Source organism: Paroedura picta, chromosome 4 (genome assembly GCF_049243985.1).
Source record: "Paroedura picta isolate Pp20150507F chromosome 4, Ppicta_v3.0, whole genome shotgun sequence".
In the NCBI taxonomy this organism is placed as follows: Eukaryota; Metazoa; Chordata; class Lepidosauria; order Squamata; family Gekkonidae; genus Paroedura; species Paroedura picta.
The window spans coordinates 5,509,956-5,531,963 of NC_135372.1; the positions used below are offsets into that span (position 1 = coordinate 5,509,956).

General features: G+C 46.8%; 1 protein-coding gene across 1 annotated transcript in view; it reads right to left on the reverse strand.

The window, feature by feature from the left end:
• Window positions 1–2,753: 2,753 nt before the first annotated feature.
• The window catches only part of LOC143834823 (semaphorin-4E-like), a 64,956-nt gene continuing 45,701 nt past the window's right edge, over window positions 2,754–22,008 (reverse strand). The window contains exon 15 of the mRNA XM_077331640.1: window positions 2,754–3,660. Within this exon, the coding sequence (XP_077187755.1) occupies window positions 2,891–3,660 (770 nt within the window). The 3' untranslated portion in view covers window positions 2,754–2,890. The remainder of the gene's footprint in view (window positions 3,661–22,008) is intronic.

The following is a 22,008-nucleotide window of genomic DNA, read 5'->3' on the forward strand; positions in this document are numbered from 1 at the left end:
AAAAGTCTTCCTCATTGTCTGCTTGAGATCAGGGAGCCCTTTGCAAATATCACCCCTGCTTAAAGAAAAAATCCTGTTCAAAGAGAATAACCCCATTGAAAGAACGCTGCCTCACATGGAGAGCTATTTTTACACCCTAATTATGGACGGGCGGCTTGGGAAGTAATTCAACAATAAGGCTGCATGGCTGAGGAATTTGAACCTCTGCCAGTTTTGAAAGGTGCCCCACGCAAGGAGCATCAATGGCTCGGAAGGGTGTGGCTTTAAAAGGGGACTGAACAGATGAGCAGACGGAAGATCCATCAAGAGCAGTCTGCCTATGTAGAAAACCTGAAGAGTCTGGAACTTTTCATTTGAGAAAAGAGATGACTGGGGTAGGGGGGATGATAAAGGTTTCCAAAATGATGTCTGGGATGGACAGTATTGGCAATGAGAACTTTCTCTCCCTCAAAGAGACTACGGGTGTGCTTCCAGCGCCAGGGGGAAGGCCGGGCCGCCGTGGGGGGGGGAGGAGGGGGGAACAGGGGCCTTCCCCTTGGGCCTGGAAGCACGCCCGCGGCCTCGAAGAGGCCATGGGTGTGCTTCTGGGCCCTGGGGAAAGGCCACGGCCAGGGGCAGATGGGGGGGGGGGCCTTTTAAAGCCCGTTCTGTCTAATGGGTTTTGAATCTAGTATGTTAAGAATCTTTACACTTTTGATGTGAAGAATTACAGTTTAGTGTATTTGAGCATGAAAGTTCAGTTTAGTGTATTTGGGTAAATATAAAAGGAGTAGGAAAGGAGAGTGGTATTATTGTAGACCACCAAGCCAGTCAGAGGATTTGGACGAGATACTCCTACGCCAAAATACACAATTCTTAAAGAGGGAGAAAACAGTGGTCATGGGTGACTTCAATTAGAAGAAGAAGAGTTGGTTCTTACATGCTGCTTTTCTCTACCCAAAGGAGTAGAGTACTGAGATATCTGTTGGAAGACCAACTCTGCTAAAAATACAAACTCCGTTAATTTCTTAACTTGTCTTGCTGACAGCTTCATTTCCCAGAAAGTAGAGAGGGGAACCAGGGGCTCTGCTATTTTAGACTTGATTCTCATCAATAGGGAAGAACTAGTAGATGAGGTGGAAGTAGTGGGCACACTTGGTAGTAGCGACCATGTGAATTTGCAATAGTGGGAAAGAGAAAACCTTTACGTAATCGGACGTATAGACTGGACTGCAAGAAAGCATATTTTAATAGACTTAAAGGCATGTTGGGTAGAGTCCCATGGTCAGAAAAACTTAGAGAGGGGAGTCCAAGAAGGCTGGGAGTTTGAAACTGAAACTGAAATACTGAAGGTTCAATCACAATCTTCTTGAGAAGAAAAGATGGAAGGAACCTAAGGAACCTGAGGTGGCTCCATAAGCAGTTTTCAAATGATTTGAGGAATAAAAGAGAGTCATAGAATAGAATCATAGAATCATGGAAGGGGCCATACAGGCCATGTAGTCCAACCCCCTGCTCAACGCAGGATCAGCCCTAAGCATCCTAAAGCATCCAAGAAAAGTGTCTATCCAACCTTTGCTTGAAGACTGCCAGTGAGGGGGAGCTCACCACCTCCTTAGGCAGCCTATTCCACTGCTGAACTACGCAGTTTGACAGTCCCTCGACCCACTCATGCAAATATGGAAACAGGTTGGCGACAGGCATCCCGGACAGCTGTCCCTTCCCAGTTTGGGACCTGCGCTGCCGATTTGTCAAAGAAGGTAAAGCCGGGCCTCCGGTGCTCCCCTCCCTGTCCCAATTCCTGCTCGCTCAATTAAGTTAATCCACAATGTGCAAAATAATTAGTTTCTAAAAAGAGCCACGGATACTAGATATCTTGCCACCGGTGGGTTGAGGGTACTGCCTGCTCTACTTTTTCAAGGTGTCTCAAGGATGGGTGAAATTTCAGCTGTTGGTTACTTGAGGCTGGAAAGTAGAGAGAGCCCAAGAAAGGAGCTCGCTGTACAACTTTGTTTCCCTACGGGGGAAGCGGGAGGGGGGAAGGGGAACAGAAAAACAAAATGGCCAACATTGTTCTCCTTTCCCCCATTTCATTCTCTCAACAACCCTGTGGGGTAGGTTAGACTGAGAATGCACAATTGTTCATTTAGACCTTTGTTACTTTATTCCACACTGTCTTCTCAAGGGGCAACTTATGCTTTTAAACACAGTTGCAACCCAGTCAGTAAAGTCTCCGCACTGCATGCTGAGAAAACAGAAGAATTAACAGCCCCTGAGAGTCCACGGTCAAGACCTCAGACGGCCCTTGACGACCAGCCCACCACAGCCCTGTCTCCAAAGCTGACTCACATTGTGCATGTTTTCTTTAACAAACCTGTAGTTTCACACAAGGCTTTTGGGAAGAATTAAAACAGAATAATGGGCAGGAGGGAATGGCTAGGAGGGAAGTGGGGGAGACCTCTTGGGACCTTCAACAGGGCCAGTTCCTTACAAGCATCCTCCAATTCACAATAATGTGTTGTTTAAATGGGAAAGCTGAATGTCACCCCCCCTCCCCGCCCCCGAGCCATCAAACCCAGTTTGAGAGATGAGGAAACACAAGACTCCAAGATCAGGTAGGTAGCTGGGTCGTAGCTGAAGAAGCACACAAAAGCTTCTGCCCAGATTCAACCTTTGCTGGCCGTAAAGCTGCCACCGGACTCAAACTTTGTTCTGCTGCTTCAGAAAGTCACTTTAAAAGAGAGAAGACTGCTGGAAACTTCTGTTCTGAGGGGAAACATTTATTTTTGACAATCCTCTGCTAAGGGAGGGGGAAAGGCTGAATGTAAAACACCCCCCCCCCCCCACACACACACACACACCTGGGAGCTGAGAAGGTGATTGTGCGCCGCCATTACCCTGACCAGCTCTTTCACATGGCACGGTCCTCTTTGGGTGCCGCAGGGATACGGTGACTCGGAGAGTGGCAGCCGGCTGGCCCCATGGGGAGGCTGGCGCCACAGCTGACCATCACGCTGCATGTCTCTCCAGAGGTGCTCACCAGAGGGGCTGATTCACTGATTGTGGAGGGGACAGTGTGCACCGCCAAGCTCTTCTGAGCCGAGTCCAGCTGTGCCGGGCCCAGAGAGGGAGTTGCCGAGCCGTCTGGGTTGGCCGCCACTGGTCTCCTGTCTCTCATTTGCCAGGGCAGCCTCAGGTGGCCCTTGTAAACGTTCCATGTGAGCAAAGAAAGGAACAGGAAGGCAAAGATAGATCCCAGAAGCGTTAAAATCAAAGGTGGCCCTTGGATCTTCCCTGGTTGCGCCGTATCTTCCGTCTCGGGGAGTGCCAAGGACCTACCAGTGTCTGTCACTGTGGAATCGGCAAGTGTCTGGTTGAAAGAGTCTCGCTTGGGGACCGGGAGACCTCCCGCGGGTGGAAGGAAGAGGAAATAGGCTGCCGTGGTGATGAGGAATTCTCTGCCGTTAGCTTTTTCGGCCGACTGGCACTCATAGAGCCCCGCGTCAGCAACAGCCATGGCGAAGATGACCAGCCCTCCTGCGTGAAGGAGGTGCTTGCCCTCCTTGACCCACAAGAGGCTCCGGTTCTGCATCCAGACGGACCTGGCGAGGTTGGAAAGGGGAGTGCACTCCAACTGCAGGCTGCTGCCCAGGACCAGCGGGTACCTTACGGGCTTCTTTTCTGGAAAGCAAGAAAGCAAGAAAGCTGAAAGGTGATCACTGCTGTCCTGCTCACCTGCCTCCCTTGTGTTGGTGACCGTGGAGCATTCTGGGTTTTTTTGGGAGAGGCAGGGGGAGGGGAAGCAGGCATTCCGGGAATGGCCGAAGGGATCATGATGCACATGGATAGGTCTTTGCCCTAGTCTCTGCACTGGTTCCCTCCCACACTCAGAACGTCAGAAGAGGCCTTCTGCATCAACTCAAGAGTCTGTTTCTACAGCACCCAATCAAAGGGCTTTCGAAGGCCCACAAGCAGGTCTGGGTTAAGGATTTAATCATAGAATCCTAGAGTTGGAAGGGGCCATACAGGCCATCTAGTCCAACCCCCTGCTCAACGCAGGATCAGCCCTAAGCATCCTAAAGCATCCAAGAAAAGTGTGTATCCAACCTTTGCTTGAAGACTGCCAGTGAGGGGGAGCTCACCACCTCCTTAGGCAGCCTATTCCACTGCTGAACTACTCTGACTGTGAAAAACCTTTTCCTCATATCTAGCCTATATCGTTGTACTTGAAGTTTAAACTAATTACTGCGTGTCCTCTCCTCTGCAGCCAGCAGAAAGCATCCTGCCCTCCTCCAAGTGACAACCTTTCAAATACTTAAAGAGGGCTATCATGTCCCCTCTAAACCTCCTTTTCTCCAGGCTGAACATTCCCAAGTCCCTCAACCTATCTTCAAAGGGTTTGGTCCCTTGGCCCCAGATCATCTTCGTCGCTCTCCTCTGTACCCTTTCAATTTTATCGACGTCCTTCTTGAAGTGAGGCCTCCAGAACTGCACACAGTATTCCAGGTGTGGTCTGACCAGTGCTGTATACAATGGGACTATGACATCTTGTGATTTTTGATTTGTGGGGTCTGTAGCACCAGAGTCAGTTTAAGGATTTGTAGGGCCCCAGTTTGGTTAAGAGCAGCAGCCTCTTATCTGGCGAGCCAGGTTTGATTCTCCACTCCTTCTCCACAAGCAGCCAGCTTGGTGACCTTGGGCCAGTCACAGTCCTGTTAGAGCAGTTCTCACAGAGCATTTCTGTCAGAGCTCTCTCAGACTACCCTCCCTCACAGGGTGTCTGCTGTGGAGAGAGGAAGGGAAAGTGATTGTAAGCCACTTTGAGACTCCTTTAGGTAGTGAAAAGCAGGGTATCAAAACCAACTCTCCTTCAGCATCTAAGGGGGCCTTCACACTTATATGGCTTGTGGTCTGCGCAGTGCTCAATGAGTGATGCACATGCTCATTTACTAACAGAGCATGGAGCCCCCCCTTTTTCGTTTCTGCAGTTGGCAAGCCACATAAGCATGAAGCCACCCTGACAATCACAGTGTAACTGCATAGCACTGCGGGGCCAGTAGCATCTGCTACGTGTGCTCCTAGGAGGAAGTGCTTCTGCCTGCAATCAGCAGAGAAGCTAGCCCCCCTGAGCAATGGCCCACAGAGGTAGGTTGCCTTTGAATGTGGAGGTTCCATTCCGCCATCATGGCTAATCGCTGTTGAGGGAGCCCTCTTCCTCCACTAATTTGCTGAATTCCCTTGTTAAATCTCCACACAAGTGGCCACTGCCAACTTCCTTTAGTGGTGAGTTTCCCATGTCTACGGGTTCAGAGGAGGACATGGACACTGGGAGTGAGAGTTGTGATCCTAATACTTGTAGACCTCTGTACATTGGAGACTACAGAACTATCTGGAGAGTGAACTACTAACTTATCACCATAAGAATATAATTGATACATGTTTATCACTGATAAGAATTCATTTAAAGAGGATTTATTGATAAATATTAAGAGTATCAAATACCACTGATGAAGATACTGAAAACGAAAAATACGTAGGAGTACGTTTTGATGATTTGGGAAAGTTTGAGAAATTGTTTTACAGGAGAATAAACTGTTATTTGCCATCACCAGCTTGAAGATAATTTCTTTTGCTTGTATCACGGCTGACGGGTCTTCATTTTTATTGAGACCCCAGCATGGTACAAGAAGCAACTGAACTGAAACAAAAGCTCCTGGTCTTCAGTGGGGTATAGCAGCTATAAAGTCCACCCTTCAAAGCAACCGTCTTCTCTTAGAGAATTGAGAACCAACTTACTACTGCTAATAACTTTATTTTCCAAGGAAGTCAGCATGGATTTGTCTCCTGTCAGACCAACCTGGTTTCCTTTTTTGACCAACAGATTTGCTGGATCGTGGAAATTCGGTTGATGTCATTTACTTGGATTTTAGTAAAGCTTTTGATAAGGTTCCTCATGATGTTCTGATGGATAAGTTGAAGGACTGCAATCTGGATTTTCAGATAGTTAGGTGGATAGGGAATTGGTTAGAGAACCGCACTCAAAGAGTTGTTGTCAATGATGTTTCATCAGACTGGAGGGAGTAGTGGGGTACCTCAGGGCTCGGTGCTTGGCCCGGTACTTTTAAAAAACATATTTATTAATGATCTAGATGAGGGCGTGGAAGGACTAATCATCAGGTTTGCAGATGACACCAAATTGGGAGGAATAGAATCATAGAATCATAGAATCTAGAGTGGGAAGGGGCCATACAGGCCATCTAGTCCAACCCCCTGCTCAATGCAGGATCAGCCCTAAGCATCCTAAAGCATCCAAGAAAAGGCATCCAACCTTTGCTTGAAGACTGCCAGTGAGGGGGAGCTCACCACCTCCTTAGGCAGCCTATTCCACTGCTGAACTACTCTGACTGTGAAAAACCTTTTCCTGATATCTAGCCTATATCGTTGTACTTGAAGTTTAAACCCATTACTGCGTGTCCTCTCCTCTGCAGCCAGCAGAAACAGCATCCTGCCCTCCTCCAAATGACAACCTTTCAAATACTTAGAGGGCTATCATGTCCCCTCTCAACCTCCTTTTCTCCAGGCTGAGCATTTCCAAGTCCCTCAACCTATCTTCATAGGGCTTGGTCCCTTGGCCCCAGATCATCTTCGTCGCTCTCTTCTGTACCCTTTCAATTTTATCTACATCCTTCTTGAAGTGAGGCCTCCAGAACTGCACACAGTACTCCAGGTGTGGTCTGACCAGTGCCGTATACAATGGGACTATGACATCTTGTGATTTTGATGTGATGCCTCTGTTGATACAGCCCAAAATGGCATTTGCCTTTTTACCGCTGCATCACACTGCCTGCTCATGTTTAGTTTACTATCCACAAGTACCCTAAGGTCTCGTTTACACACAGTGCTACCTAGAAGCGTATCCCCCATCCAGTAGGCATGCTTTTCATTTTTCTGACCCAGATGCAGAACTTTACACTTATCTTTATTAAATTGCATCTTGTTCTCATTTGCCCATTTTTCCATTGTGTTCAGTTCTCGTTGAACTCTGTCTCTTTCTTCTGGAGTATTTGCCAGTCCTCCCAATTTGGTGTCATCTGCAAACTTGATAAATAGTCCCTCCACCCCCTCATCTAGATCATTAATAAATACGTTAAAAAGTACCTGGCCGAGCACCGAGCCCTGAGGTACCCCGCTACTCACCTCTCTCCAGTCTGATGAAACACCATTGACAACAACTCTTTGAGTGCGGTTCTCTAACCAATTCCCTATCCACCTAACTATCTGAAAATCCAGATTGCAGTCCTTCAACTTATCCATCAGAACATCATGGGGAACCTTGTCAAAAGCTTTACTAAAATCCAAGTAAATGACATCAACCGAATTTCCACGATCCAGCAAACCTGTTACTTGGTCAAAAAAGGAAACTAGGTTGGTCTGGCAGGACCTGTTGGAGACAAATCCATGCTGACTTCCTTAGATCACCAAATTGTCCTCCAGATGTTTGCAGATCGCTCCCTTTAATATCTGCTCCATTATCTTCCTCACAACAGAGGTCAGACTCACTGGTCTGTAGTTTCCTGGGTCATCCTTCCTCCCTTTTTTGAAGATTGCTCTTTTCCAGTCCTCCGGGACATCTCCAGTCCTTAAAGAGTTTCCGAAGATGATGGACAAGGGCTGTGCAAGTTCTCTGGAAAGTTCTTTGAGTACTCTCGAGTGCATTTCATCTGGACCAGGGGATTTGAACTCATCCAGTGCAGCTAAATGCCTCTCAACAACCTCTCTATCCATGTTAACCTGCCTCCCAGACACTATCCTTTGGTAACCTGCCACCCAGACACTATCCTTTGGATAGGACTGGCAAATACTCCAGAAGATAGAGACAGAGTTCAACGAGATGTGAACACAATGGAAAAATGGGCAAATGAGAACAAGATGCAATTTAATAAACATAAGTGTAAAGTTCTGCATCTGGGTCATAAAAATGCAAAGCATGCCTACTGGATGGGGGATACGCTTCTAGGTAGCACTGTGTGTGAACGAGACCTTGGGGTATTTGTGGATTGTAAACTAAACATGAGCAGACAGTGTGATGCAGCGGTAAAAAAGGCAAATGCCATTTTGGGCTGTATCAACGGGGCATCATATCAAAATCACAAGATGTCGGAGACGACTGAAGATGGCACTGTGCTAGCCCGTTCCGTAACGGGCTCCCAAGCCAGGCAGAGGGCCAGGAGCAGAAGTACCTGGCGGACCTGAGCGAGATACGCAAATCTCGCTCACCAGTTGCCCCGGGAACGGCATCCTGAGGGTCCTATAGATCCGCGGAGACTAAGTTCTCCTGATCATCGCTGCCTGTGCTCGGGGTCATAATGGCGTCCTTGCTGTAAATAATCTTCTAAGCTTGGAACGACCAGCTGATAAAAGCCTGCACTTTTCCCAGACCATTTTTTTTCTCCAGCTTGAAAAGAGCAGAAGTCTGAGGAACGCAAAGACTGTGAGTTTTCTGTTTGATTTTCTCTTCTTCAAAGCCAGGCATCAGCCCCCCTCCTTCCCCCCTAACCAATTTACAAGAGAATTCTTTCTTCGGATGGGAGGCAAGCCCGCTAAATACACTCGTTAAAACTGACAAAGAAAGAACTTGAGAATTTGTTAATGAGAGCTCAGGGGAAGTTCTTGACAGAATACGGAGATTTTTTAAGCTGATAACGTCTGATCACTCGAATTCTTGCGAGACGCTGTTACTGCATACTGTACACAGAAATGGAAAATCTAACAAACGCACAGATGTTTTATTTGTTAAACAAAGGCAACTTAGAGATACTGAAAGTAGTCAAAAAGATTGAAAATGAAATTCAAGATACCAGGAAAGAGTTCTCAGACAGAATTGACGCTTTGAAGAAAACAGCTGATGAAAACACAAATCAACTGGCAACACACCAAACGAGAATCCAATGTCTGGAATTTAAACAACAGGAGTGGGAGAGAACTCTGGAAGTAGAACTCAACGTTAGGAGCATTAAAATTAAAGATGTCTTAGAAGAATTTGGGAAAACAGACCTAAGGAAGGAAATCACAAAAAGCCCAGAAGACTACTTAGAGGACGAAGAGATTCGGATTGATAAAGTATACAAAGTATACAGAGACATTTTTATGGGCCCTGACAGTAAGGCTGCTAGAAATACCGCTTAGTTTGGTGGATCAAGAAACACAAATACTTCAAGACCTGCTAGTGGATACATCATGGAAAAGAGCACAATTCCATCTTCTGCGACCACCTGAAGAATGTGATGAACAGTGGAGCATTTGCTTGGCTTTTTGTGGGAAAGACAGCAGTAACTCTTAGGTTAGGGCCAACATACGAAGGGAACTGACTTTATATTACTTAAGATAATAGATTATACTCTCATATGTATCAACAATTACTTTGCTAAGAAAGACAGCAATAACTTCTAGGTTAGGACTAATATGCGATGGGAACTGAATATGTACGTTTTAAGAGGATGGCAAACTATACTTTCACATGTATCAATAATTATTTGGCTAGCTGGTTGTTTCTTTTTCTTTTTAACTTATGCGATGGGAACTGAGTATGTACTTTTTAAGACAAGAATGGATTGTGCTTTTACATGTGTCAATGATTATTCTGCCAGCTGGTTGTTTCTTTTTTTTTTCTTCTATCTTTCTGTAAATGCTTATACATAATAAAAATAAATACAAATGTCATAGTCCCATTGTATACGGCACTGATCAGACCCCACCTGGAGTACTGTGTGCAGTTCTGGAGGCCTCACTTCAAGAAGGACGTAGATAAAATTGAAAGGGTACAGAGGAGAGCGACGAGGATGATCTGGGGCCAAGGGACCAACCTCTATGAAGATAGGTTGAGGGACTTGGGAATGTTCAGCCTGGAGAAAAGGAGGTTGAGAGGGGACATGATAGCCCTCTTTAAGTATTTGAAAGGTTGTCACTTGGAGGAGGGCAGGATGCTGTTCCCATTGGCTGCAGAGGAAAGGACACACAGTAATGGGTTTAAACTACAACGATATAGGCTAGATATCAGGGAAAAAAATTTCAGTCAGAGTAGTTCAGCAGTGGAATAGGCTGCCTAAGGAGGTGGTAAGCTCCCCGTCACTGGCAGTCTTCAAGCAAAGGCTGGATACACACTTTTCTTGGATGCTTTGGGCTGATCCTGCGTTGAGCAGGGGGTTGGACTAGATGGCCTGTTTGGCCCCTTCCAACTCTATGATTCTATGATTCTATTTTTATAGCCCATCCTTCCCGGTTGGCTCAGGGTGAGTAACAAGAAAATTTATACAATTAACATTATAGTGATATATAGGTTTTTGACTGTTTTATATTAAATTATTATAGTCTTAAAATGCCATCCTAACCTTATAAGGGAGCAGGCTGGCAGGTTGGGGGTTTTGTGGATGGTATATTTACTGCTTTGTGGGTAGGCAGGCCAGCGTTGTCTCTGTGTTAATGTCCTGGCTTCCACTGTAGGCCTGGTGGAACAACTCTGTCTTGCAGGCCCTCCAGAACTGTTGAGGTCCCAGAGGATCCTGATCTCCCCAGGGAGAGGGTTCCACCAGGACCAAAAAAGCCCTGGCTCTAGTCAAGGCCAGTCTGATTCCCTGCTCCATGCTCCATATGCAGCCAGTTGGGTAGTCACGGTTCTGTTAGAACCATTCTCATAGAGCAGTTCTGTCAGAGCTCTCAATCCCACTGACCTCACAGGGCATCTGTTGTGGGAAGAGGAAGGGAAGGTGACTGGAAGCTGCTTTGAGACTCCAGTTAGTGGAAAAACACGGTATTAAAACCAATTCTTCCTTCTCCTTCTCCCTACTTCTTCTTCTTCTGTGGTCCCAAACTCAGTGGTCTGGTGGTAACACAAGAATGTTCAGGCAGGCCCAGGAGTGTTGTTGCCCTTTTGTTTTTGGGTCTTGGTAAATCCTGTTCACAGCATCATTTATTCATTCATTGAATGGTGCGTGTCGTGTAGCTGGGAGATCCCAGGATCGTCCAGCAACCGGGCAAGGGACATCCATTGCCCGCCTCCCTGTTGTTCTTCCACCCAAATCCTTGGAGGCCTCCCCTCCAAATACTTGCCAGGGTCAGCCCTGCTTAGCTTCCGAGATATGACAAGATCAGACTTGCCTGGGCTACCCAGATCAGGGTGTTCATAGCAGAGACAGAGATTCCGAGGGACAGCCCTGGGATCTTTGCTCTCCCATCTGCTATTCCTCCAAGAATTAAATACTGTCTAAATACTCTTCCCTGACCGAAGAAGGGAGGCTGGCAGAATCTGAAAGTGCAGATCATTCCTGCCTCCAGGAAGAGGATGTGAAGCCAGCGGTACAACCTGCCCTTTTCCTCTTCAGAGCCGTTATGCCGGAAGCCCTGTGCTACATTTTTAACCTTGGGGATTCTCACGCGCAGCACAGGGCAACGAATGCGGGCGGGATGGGCTGCCGTAGCTCATAGCGGAGCTTCCCGCACCAACACTGTCAAGCAGTGCTCCTACCAGGCTGCAGCTACAGAAGAGAAGAAAACACATTAAAATTTCAGGGGAGACATACCACAGCTCAACATGTCAGCTGGGTTTCCAAAACTACGAGGCTTGGGGGAGGGGAGGGGCAAGTGGAAATTTGCACTCTTTCTTTCTCTGAGGCCTTCCACAGTGCTTCCTGATGCGAAAGAGTGGTATAGTGGTTAGGGTGTCTTATTAGGACTACTAGGACTAGGAAGCGGGGTTGCCAGAATCCCAGGTAGGCCCTGGAGATCTCCCAAAATTACCAATGATCTCCTGACAACAGAGATGATGGTGATGAAGAACCATAGAATAATAGAGTTGGAAGGTCATCTAGTCCAACCTCCTGCACTATGCAGGTCACTCACATCCCAATTACTCATCTACTATAACCTGCCACCCCTTTGCCTTCACAGAATCAGCCTCTCCATCAGATGGCTATCCAGCCTCTGTTTAAAAATCTCCAAAGATGGAGAACCCACCACCTCCCGAGGAAGCCTGTTCCACTGAGAAAACGCTCTAACTGTCAGGAACTTCTTCCGGATGTTTAGATGGAATTTCTTTTGAATTAATTTCTTCCCATTGGTTCTAGTCTGTCCCTCTGGGGCAAGAGAGAACAATTCTGCTCCATCCTCTATATCAGTGGTCCCCAACCACCGGGTCGCGGCTCCCTCTCTCCGCGGCTCCCTCTCCCCGCCCCGCGGCTCCCTGCAGCTCCCTCTCCCCGTGGCTCCCTCTCCCCACCCACTCCCCGGAGAGGCAGGCAGGTCATGCGTGGCTGCAAACGTGCATGCGCGTTTGCGGCTGCGCGATCGCCCTCCCCACCACCGCCGGTCCGCACCCTTAGAAAGGTTGCAGACCACTACTCTATATTGCTCCCTTTTAAATACTTGAAGATGGTTACCAGATCCCCTCTCAGTCATCTCCTCTCCAGGCTAAACAGACCAAGCTCCCCCAGCCATTCCTCATATGTCTTGGTCTCCAAACCCCTCACCATCTTTGTTGTCCTCCTCTGGACATGTTCCAGTTTGTCCACATCCCTCTTCAATTGGGGTGACCAAAACTGAACACAGTACTCCAAGTGAGGCTGAACAAGAGCAGAGTAAAGCGGTACCATCACCTCCCGTGATCCGGACACGATACTCCGTTTCATACAGTCCAAAATCCCATTTGCCTTTTTAGCCACTGAGTCACACTGCTGACTCATGTTCAATGTATGGTCTACTAAGACTCCTAGATCCTTTTCGCACATGCTACTGCCAAGACAAGTCTCCCCCATCCTATCTTGGTGTATTTGGTTTTTCCTCCCTAAATGCAGAACTTTCCATTTGTCCCTATTGAACATCATTTTATTCAGTTTAGCCCACTTCTCGAGCCTATCAAGATCATCCTGTATTCTGTTGCTGTCTTCGGTTGTGTTTGCTACCCCTCCCTGTTTAGTATCGTCTGCAAATTTAATAAATATCCCCTCTAATCCCTCATCCAAATCATTTATAAATATGTTGAACAACACAGGCCCCAGGACAGATCCCTGGGCTACTCCACTTGTCACTCCTTTCCAAGAAGATGCTGAACCATTAACAAGTACCCTCTGGGTACAATTTGTCAACCAGTTATTGATCCACCTGACAGAATTAGGATCCATACCACATTTTACCAACATGTGAACAAGAATATGTGGAACCTTATCAAAAGCTTTACTGAAATCCAGATAAACTATGTCCACAGCATTCCCCTGATCCAGCAAGGTAGTCACTTTCTCGAAAAAAAGAGATAAGGTTGGTCTGACATGACTTATTCTTGCAAAACCCGTGCTGAGTCTTAGAAATCACAGCTCTCAGTTCCAGCTGCTCAAGGACCGAGTGTTTGATTATTTGTTCCAAAATTTTGTCAGCTACAGATGTCAAGCTGACGGGTCCATAGTTACCCGAACCTCCTTTTTCCCTTTCTTGAAGATGGGGACAACATTTGCCCACCTCCAATCATCTGACACCTCACCTGTTCTCCAAGAAGTGTCAGAAATAATGGACAGAGGTTCAGAGATAACATCTGCAAGTTCTTTTAGTACCCTTGAATGCAGTTCATCTGGCCCAGAAGACTTCATTTCATTTAAAGAAACTAAGAAGAGGCAGCGATTCCCCCTTCAAGGATCGCTGCCTTGTTGTGGCAAGGGGGCTTGCGTAGTTCAGTGAAGCTATGAGCTATGCCGTGCAGGGCCACCCACGACGGACAGGTCATAGCTGAGAGCTCTGACAAAAGGTGATCCACTGGAGAAGGCAATGGCAAACCACTCCAGTATCTTTGCCATGAAAACTCTATGGACAGTTCCAATAGGCATAACGATATGACGATATGACGCTGGAAGATGAGCCCCTCAGGTCGGAAGGTGTCCAATATGCTACTGGGGATGAGCAGACGGCTAGTACGAGTAGCGCCAGAATGAATGAAGCAGCTGGGCCAAAGCCGAAAGGACGCTCAGTTGTGGAAGTAACTGGTGGCGAAAAGACAGTCCGATGCTGTAAAGATTTTTATTCCATAGGAACCTGGAACGTCAGATCCATGAATCAAGGCAAGCTGGACGTGGTTAAACAAGAAATGAGAAGACTGAACATCGACATTTTAGGAATCAGTGAACTAAAATGGACAGGAATGGGTGAATTTAATTCAGATGACCATCAGGTATACTACTGTGGACAAGAATCTCGCAGAAGAAATGGAGTAGCCTTCATAATCAATAAGAGAGTAGGAAAAGCAGTCTTGGGATACAATCCCCAAAATGACAGAATGATCTCAGTTCGAATCCAAGGCAAACCATTCAACATCACAGTGATCCAGGTCTACGCCCCAACCACTGCTGCTGAAGAGGATGAAGTTGATCAGTTCTATGAAGCCCTACAACACCTTCTAGAAGCAACGCCCAAAAATGATGTGCTTATCATCATGGGGGATTGGAATGCTAAAGTAGGAAGCCAAAAGATAACCGGGATAACAGGCAAGTTTGGCCTTGGAGTACAAAATAAAGCAGGGCACAGGCTGGTAGAATTTTGTCAAGAGAATACAATGGTCATAGCAAACACTCTTTTCCAGCAACCCAAGAGACGACTCTACACATGGACATCACCAGACGGTCAACACAGAAATCAGATTGACTATGTGCTCTGCAGCCAAAGATGGAAAAGTTCTATCCAGTCAATAAAAACAAGACCAGGAGCTGATTGTGGTTCAGATCATGAGCTTCTTGTTGCAAAATTTAGGCTTAAATTGAAGAAAGTAGGGAAAAGCACTAGGCCACTCAGGTATGAACTAAATCATATCCCTGACGAATACACAGTGGAGGTGACAAATAGATTTAAGGAATTAGATCTGATAGACAGAGTGCCTGAAGAACTATGGACGGAGGTTCGCAACATTGTACAAGAGGTAGCAACTAAAACCATCCCAAAGAAAAAGAAATGCAAGAAATCAAAATGGCTGTCTGAGGAAGCTTTACAAATAGCGAAGGAGAGAAGGGAAGTGAAAGGCAAGGGAGAAAGATACACCCAATTGAATGCAGAATTCCAGAGAAAAGCTAGAAGAGATAAGAATGCCTTCTTAAATGAACAGTGCAAACAAATAGAAGAAAACAATAGAATGGGGAGGACCAGAGATCTTTTCAAGAAAATTGGAGATATGAAGAGAACGTTTCATGCAAAGATGGGTATGATAAGGGACCAAAATGGTAGGGACCTCACAGAAGCAGAAGAGATCAAACAAAGGTGGCAAAATTATACAGAAGGACTATACAAGAGCGAGCTTAACATCCCTGATGACCACAATGGGGTAGTTACTGACCTGGAGCCAGACATCCTGGAATGTGAAGTCAAATGGGCCTTAGGAAGTCTGAGCAACAATAAAGCTAGTGGTAGTGACAGCATTCCAGTTGAACTATTCCAAATCTTAAAGGACGATGCAGTAAAAGTGCTACACTCAATATGCCAGCAAATTTGGAAAACTCAACAATGGCCACAGGATTGGAAAAGGTCAGTTTACATTCCAATCCCAAAGAAGGGCAATGCCAAAGAATGTTCAAACTACCGCACCATCGCACTAATTTCTCATGCTAGCAAAGTTATGCTCAAAATCCTACAAGCTAGGCTCCAGCAATATGTGGACCGAGAACTTCCAGAAGTACAGGCAGGATTTCGAAGAGGCAGAGGAACTAGAGATCAAATTGCCAACATACGCTGGATCATGGAGAAAGCTAGGGAGTACCAGAAGAACGTCTACTTCTGCTTCATTGACTATGCTAAAGCCTTTGATTGTGTGGAGCACAACAAATTGTGGCAAGTTCTTAAAGAGATGGGAATACCAGAGCATCTTATTTGTCTCTTGAGAAATTTATATGCAGGTCAAGAAGCAACAGTGAGAACTGAACATGGAATCACTGACTGGTTCAAAATTGAGAAAGGAGTTCGGCAAGGCTGTATACTGTCGCCTTGCCTATTTAACTTGTATGCAGAGCACATCATGAGAAATGCGGGATTAGAGGAGTCACAAATTGGGATCAAGATTGCAGGGAGAAATATCAACAACCTCAGATATGCAGATGATACCACTCTAATGGCAGAAAGTGAAGAGGAACTAAAGAGCATGTTGATGCGGGTGAAGGAGGAGAGTGCCAAAGTTGGCTTGAAACTCAACATCAAGAAAACAAAGATCATGGCATCCGGCCCTCTCAATTCCTGGCAAATAGAAGGGGAAGAAATGGAGATAGTGACAGATTTTATTTTCCTGGGCTCCAAGATCACTGCAGATGGGGACTGCAGCAAAGAAATTAAAAGACGCTTGCTCCTGGGGAGGAAAGCTATGGCAAATCTAGACAGCATCCTAAAAAGCAGAGACATCACCCTGCCAACAAAAGTGCGTTTAGTCAAGGCTATGGTCTTCCCAGTTGCAATGTATGGCTGCGAAAGTTGGACCATAAGGAAGGCCGAGCGTCAAAGAATTGAGGCTTTTGAACTCTGGTGCTGGAGAAGACTCTTGCGAGTCCCTTGGACTGCAAGGCGAACAAACCAGTCAGTCCTAGAGGAGATCAGCCCTGACTGCTCTTTAGAAGGCCAGATCCTGAAGATGAAACTCAAATATTTTGGCCACCTCATGAGAAGGAAGGACTCCCTGGAGAAGAGCCTAATGCTGGGAGAGATCGAGGGCAGAAGAAGAAGGGGACGACAGAGGGTGAGGTGGATGGATGGAGTCGCTGAAGCGGTGGGTGCGAGCTTGAATGGACTCCTGGGAATGGTGGAGGACAGGAGGGCCTGGAGGATCATTGTCCATGGGGTCGCGATGGGTCGGACACGACTTTGCACATAACAACAACAACAACAAGAAGAGGAGTTGGTTTTTATACTCTACTTTTCACTACCCAAGGAGGTCTCCAAGTGGCTTCTAATCACCTTCCCTTCCTCTCCTGAAACCTGGCTCTCCAGGTTAGAGGCCACCACACTTGAGCACTGCACCGAGCAGGCTAAGAGATTTGGCTGCCAGGGAGAGGAGGCTGGACAGAGGAGCTGTCTGCTAGCTACCAGGCAAAAAGGTGACTGCCGTCTTTGCAAGCAAATTTTCTGGGGCTCGGCAGGGCAGCTGTGTGGATGGGGAGGGCAGGGGAGGGGGCAAGAAACGCTGGCAGGCTTGGCTACCATGGAGAAGGTAACACTCTGCTGGGAGAGGAGACACAACTCCCACCCACTCCCATCAGTGTTGGCAGTTCAACGTCCAGCCTGCAGGGTTCCTACACAGGCTCTGTTGAATCTCCAAAGGCTGGCGCTGGAAGCTGCAATCAATACTGTCTCTCTTTGGGGCCAGAGGCAGCTGGGTCAGGATGATTCCTTGGCTTATGAGAGCGCCTCTGTTGATGCAGTTCCTCCTGCACTTTGTGTGGGTGCTTTTTGTGGAGCAACAGCTGGTGCAACTGACCAGAGTCAGGAAGTTCAGAGATGCTACACCAAGGAAGGCACTGGCTAACCCACCTTTGAACATTTCTTGCCTTGAACAGCCCGGGGACACCATAAGCTGGTTGCGACTGGACAGTACTTGTCACGGCACTTCAAGCCCAAACCCACCAATCCAGTGCTAGGATCTCAAGCGGGAGGGTTGGCCAAAATGTAACAAACACCAAAAAATCTGGAGCGCTCACACTTCAGGGCAGGAAGAGATGAAGGGATAAAATCTCAGGCCCTCAATAGAAGAATAGGGGCAGCTGAGAAATGCCTGATGTATTTTGTTATTCAAATGTTTCAACCCCAGGGAGGCTTGCTGTAAATTGCCTCAGAGTGCCTCCTTGCTGCCTTCTGGCCTCGGGAGTTTTTGGTATGTCATGGGCAGTAAGCTTTATTGCTTTGCTTTGGCATGCTTGCAGTGTAGAAACACTTAATTATAGCACTTGAGGTTTTGGTGCCAAAGGGTGCTTGGGGGTGGGGTTGTTGTTGTTGTTGTTGTTGTTATTATTATTATATTTCTAGACTGTCCTTCCAAAGTATACAAACATTTGAGCAGCTGTGCTAACTTTAGCTTTGGCTCAGCGTATCATGTGCCTGTTTCGTTAACCAATGCAGAGATTTCTTTGACCAAGAGTCTGCTTATTGGGGAAAATCAACCAGAATCATACACTAACACTGCTACAAATTTGAATCTCCTGGAAGCCTCCTGAAATCAAGAACTCCACAACGATATCATTAAAGTGATTTATTTGAAAAGGTGCATAAATAATCATAGCAGTGAACAGTGAGGACAAAAACAACAATAGCCGAATGGCACCTTTTGCAGGAGATCCAGGGTTTCTGATTTTCCCCAACAGCAGGCTGAGGCTCTACACACCGAAGTCCCAGACAAGGTTTCCACTCAGTAAGACCCGCCAAGGAAGACACACCCAGGCGGATCCAATCACAAGGTCAGTCTCAGCAATCGCTTGAGGCAGTGGCCTGAGGCCCGACATAACCAGTGAAGATCACAGTGACCAAGAGCCCAAGATGGCCTACAGTCCAACACACTGAGGCCCAGTGGTTTGTGTAGGGGTACCAGGATCCTGGGGAGGCACGGGTCCCCTGATACCAGGCTTCACCTCTCTGCTGCTGATCAGCTTACCAGCAAGGAGGTGGACATCCTCCAAAAGACAGAATATTCTTCCATGTGCAAGAACAAGTCTATCTGACTGCCCATGTGACTTGGAAGTCATGCTATCACCTCTGGAACATAGAACGATGACCTGGGATTCGGGCCAAAACAATATGGTAGAAGCCAAATTTACCATAGAGATTTTGCCCAAATACCAGTGTGTTGCCCTGGTATCCCGGAAGTAGTAGCATCTTCGAAGACACAGGTGGTGGGATGGGCCTTCCTGCTTCTCCTGGTTAGTCCCCTCCCCATCCCCCACCAGTTGCCAGGAGGCTTGTAGCCTTGGCTTTTCCACACTCTCCCAGCTAGTAGACTAGTGGTTTGCAGCAACAACTAGAATGAAAACCTTTACTGCATGACCCAGGCCTGGTGTTTTCCTGCTTCAAAATAGCCCATCAGGTGCAAGGCAAATGATGTAACCTAACTGCCAGGCCCGCTGCTAACCAATCAAAGGGGTCTGTCAATTAACAAGACACTCTGGAGGTATGCCACATTGGACTCACTCATGATCTCAAGTGCTAAAGGTAAAGGTAAAGGTCTCCCCTGTGCAAGCACCGAGTCATGTCTGACCCTTGGGGTGACGCCCTCTAGTGTTTTCATGGCAGACTCAATATGGGGTGGTTTGCCAGTGCCTTCCCCAGTCATGACCGTTTACCCCCCAGCAAGCTGGGTACTCATTTTACCGACCTTGGAAGGATGGAAGGCGGAGTCAACCTTGAGCCGGCTGCTGGGATCGAACTCCCAACCTCATGGGCAAAGCTTTCAGACGGCTGCCTTACCACTCTGCGCCACAAGAGGCTCTCAAGTGCTAGCATGATGCAATTCACCTTCCTCTGTCTCCTGCCCTTGGAGTCCCTAGGCCTAACGGAGATGAGCTTCATCTGAGCTATGTCCCATCTATGTCTCTGAAGCTTCGAATATGTCTATGACTCTGCAGCTTTATTTCAGAGGAAAATATCTTTCTTTTGCAAGGCCTCTTTACCAGGCCATTTTATTAGGCCAAAGGCATGAACCAAAATTGAAAACTAGGTCAAAGTTCAAAACTCAGAATTAGGAAGCCAGTTTTTTGACCATGAGTGGAGGGATGCAACAGAAGTTTATATAATTACATGGAGAAAGCGAATAGCGCCTTTTTCTTCCTAGCATTAAAACCAGAGGGCTGAAGGAAAAGACTGCAAGAGGAAACCTGAAGCAATATTTAGAGGACCTCACCACAGGCATTCTTGGCTCTGCTTGCTCAAGTGTCGTAAAAATCAATGGGACATTCTGAATGAATCCTCTGAAATAATCAAGATATGATTTGCAGAGATGTGATTGTAACCTCTGACAATTTTAGAACCAGGGAAGCATTGTTAGAGATCTCATGCATTGACTCATTCAAAATTGATGGCTAGAGTTCAAATGTCCCCAAATATCTGTTAACTTTACAAAAGCAAAGTTTTTTTTTTACAGAAAGACTGAAGAATCAAGGTTTTCTTTATCGGTGGGGGACCCCCTTTCTGTTATCTTTTAAATATGTACATTTTAAATGTCATCAAACATTATTTGGTGAAAACTGGGGAGGATGGTGCTTTCTCTAAAGAAGTAAAAGAGCCCTGATCCCTTTTTTTCAGATGATGAATTAATTATAAGAGGAGATTTTAATGTCATGATGAATAATATCAAAGATGATACCGGAGAAGAGAAAGGCAATGTGGGAACTTCAGATGTGTATTTTTGATGTTTTTTCCTTTTTTCCATTGACCTATATCTGCCATAAGCTTCACCCAACTGAACAAGACGATACTCATTTTTCTAACACAGACAAGTCACACTCCAAAGTGAAATATTTCTTATTTAAAAAGAGTGAGAAAGTGGGTTAAGTCATCCCAGACAGGCGTTAGTATTCTGTCCATGCAGCTGTAGCCTTAAACATTCAGCTCAATAGAAGAACCGAGTGGCAGTGGCACTCCAGAAACAACGTGCTGAGGAAATAAATTAATCTGAACCGGAAGAATTCTTTATGGCCAATGTGAGTCCAACAACTTCTGATGTATATGGGCTTTTCTGAATTGTCTTTTTATTTGTTATTACGGTACATTCCTGTTGGTGTGGGGGGAGGTCCCTGGAAGATACCCGGGAAATAAACCTGTTTTAGATTGTATCAGCCACTAGAGGGGGCAAAACATGTGAGGAACGTTGGGGGGGGGGAACCAAAGAAACAAGAACTTAACTAAAATGAAAATGCAGAAGAGCCCTACATCTGGGAGATCATCACTATTTTGTTAAAAGGATATTTTTGATGTGGGACACATCTTCTGGCATGCCTCATCAAATGGAAATGTAGACGGACGTGACATCTGCCACCCCACCCATGAAGTGCACCAGAAGATGGAGGGCCCAGCCAGTGGCTGTGCTGGACCCTGGTGCCTGGGCAGCCATTGTGTGACCTGCAGGGGCCGAGGCAGCGGCTGCCCTGCCCCCAAGGCCTTTGAAGTGGCTGCGCCGGCCCCTGGGCAGGTGCTGCATACCTGACAGGGCTGAGGCAGCGGAGGAGGAGCAGTTAAGTAGGAGGGGGGAAGGGAGTGAGTGCATGCACGTGCGTACTCATACATGCGAGTGTGCACGTGCATATTCACGCAGGTTGAGGCAGAAGAGGAGAAGCAGGTAAGCAGGAGAGGGAAGGGAGTGAGTATGTGTGTGCTTGCTTGGAGGGAGGTTGGGAAACCCATAGGTAAAGGGGAAAATGGGAGGGGGGAATCTCTCTGTGTACCTTTGCATGTGAGAGGGGAAAGGAGGCAGGGAGGAGGTTGGTAAACCAACAGGTAAAGGGTAAACCAGCGGGGGGGGGGGAAGGCATATCTTTATGTCTGTGTGTGTGTTTGCAAGGGAAGGGAGGGGGCCCTGACAAACCCACTTGAGAGAAGGTATGTGTCTCACATACCCTCTGAGAGTCAGATTGTCAGGACAATTTTTTTAAAGTGAAGCTTTGTACAACTGAGAAATAAATTATGATTGCCATTTGCAGTATGCAGAGGGGCGGGGTGGGGAAAATGGGAGGGGAAGAGAGTGAGCGTTCGAGATGATTCCTAGAGCGTGGCACAGCATGGTGACATCGCTTCTGGTTTTCCAGATGGAAATAATGCTGCAACGTTGTGCAATACCCATCTCCTCCATTCCCCATCCCAATCCTTCTGCTGGTTGTCAGCCAAGTCAGCCCTAAAATGAACATTGGGGAAAGAGTTTAGTCGTAACTCAAGTAAAGTCATTTTTGAGTTGTGGAGGTCTGAAAAAATACATTAAAGTAGGTTGGCGCCCAGTAGCACCCTAAAGTCTAACAAAATTTGTGGCAGGATATGAGCTTTCGTGAATGA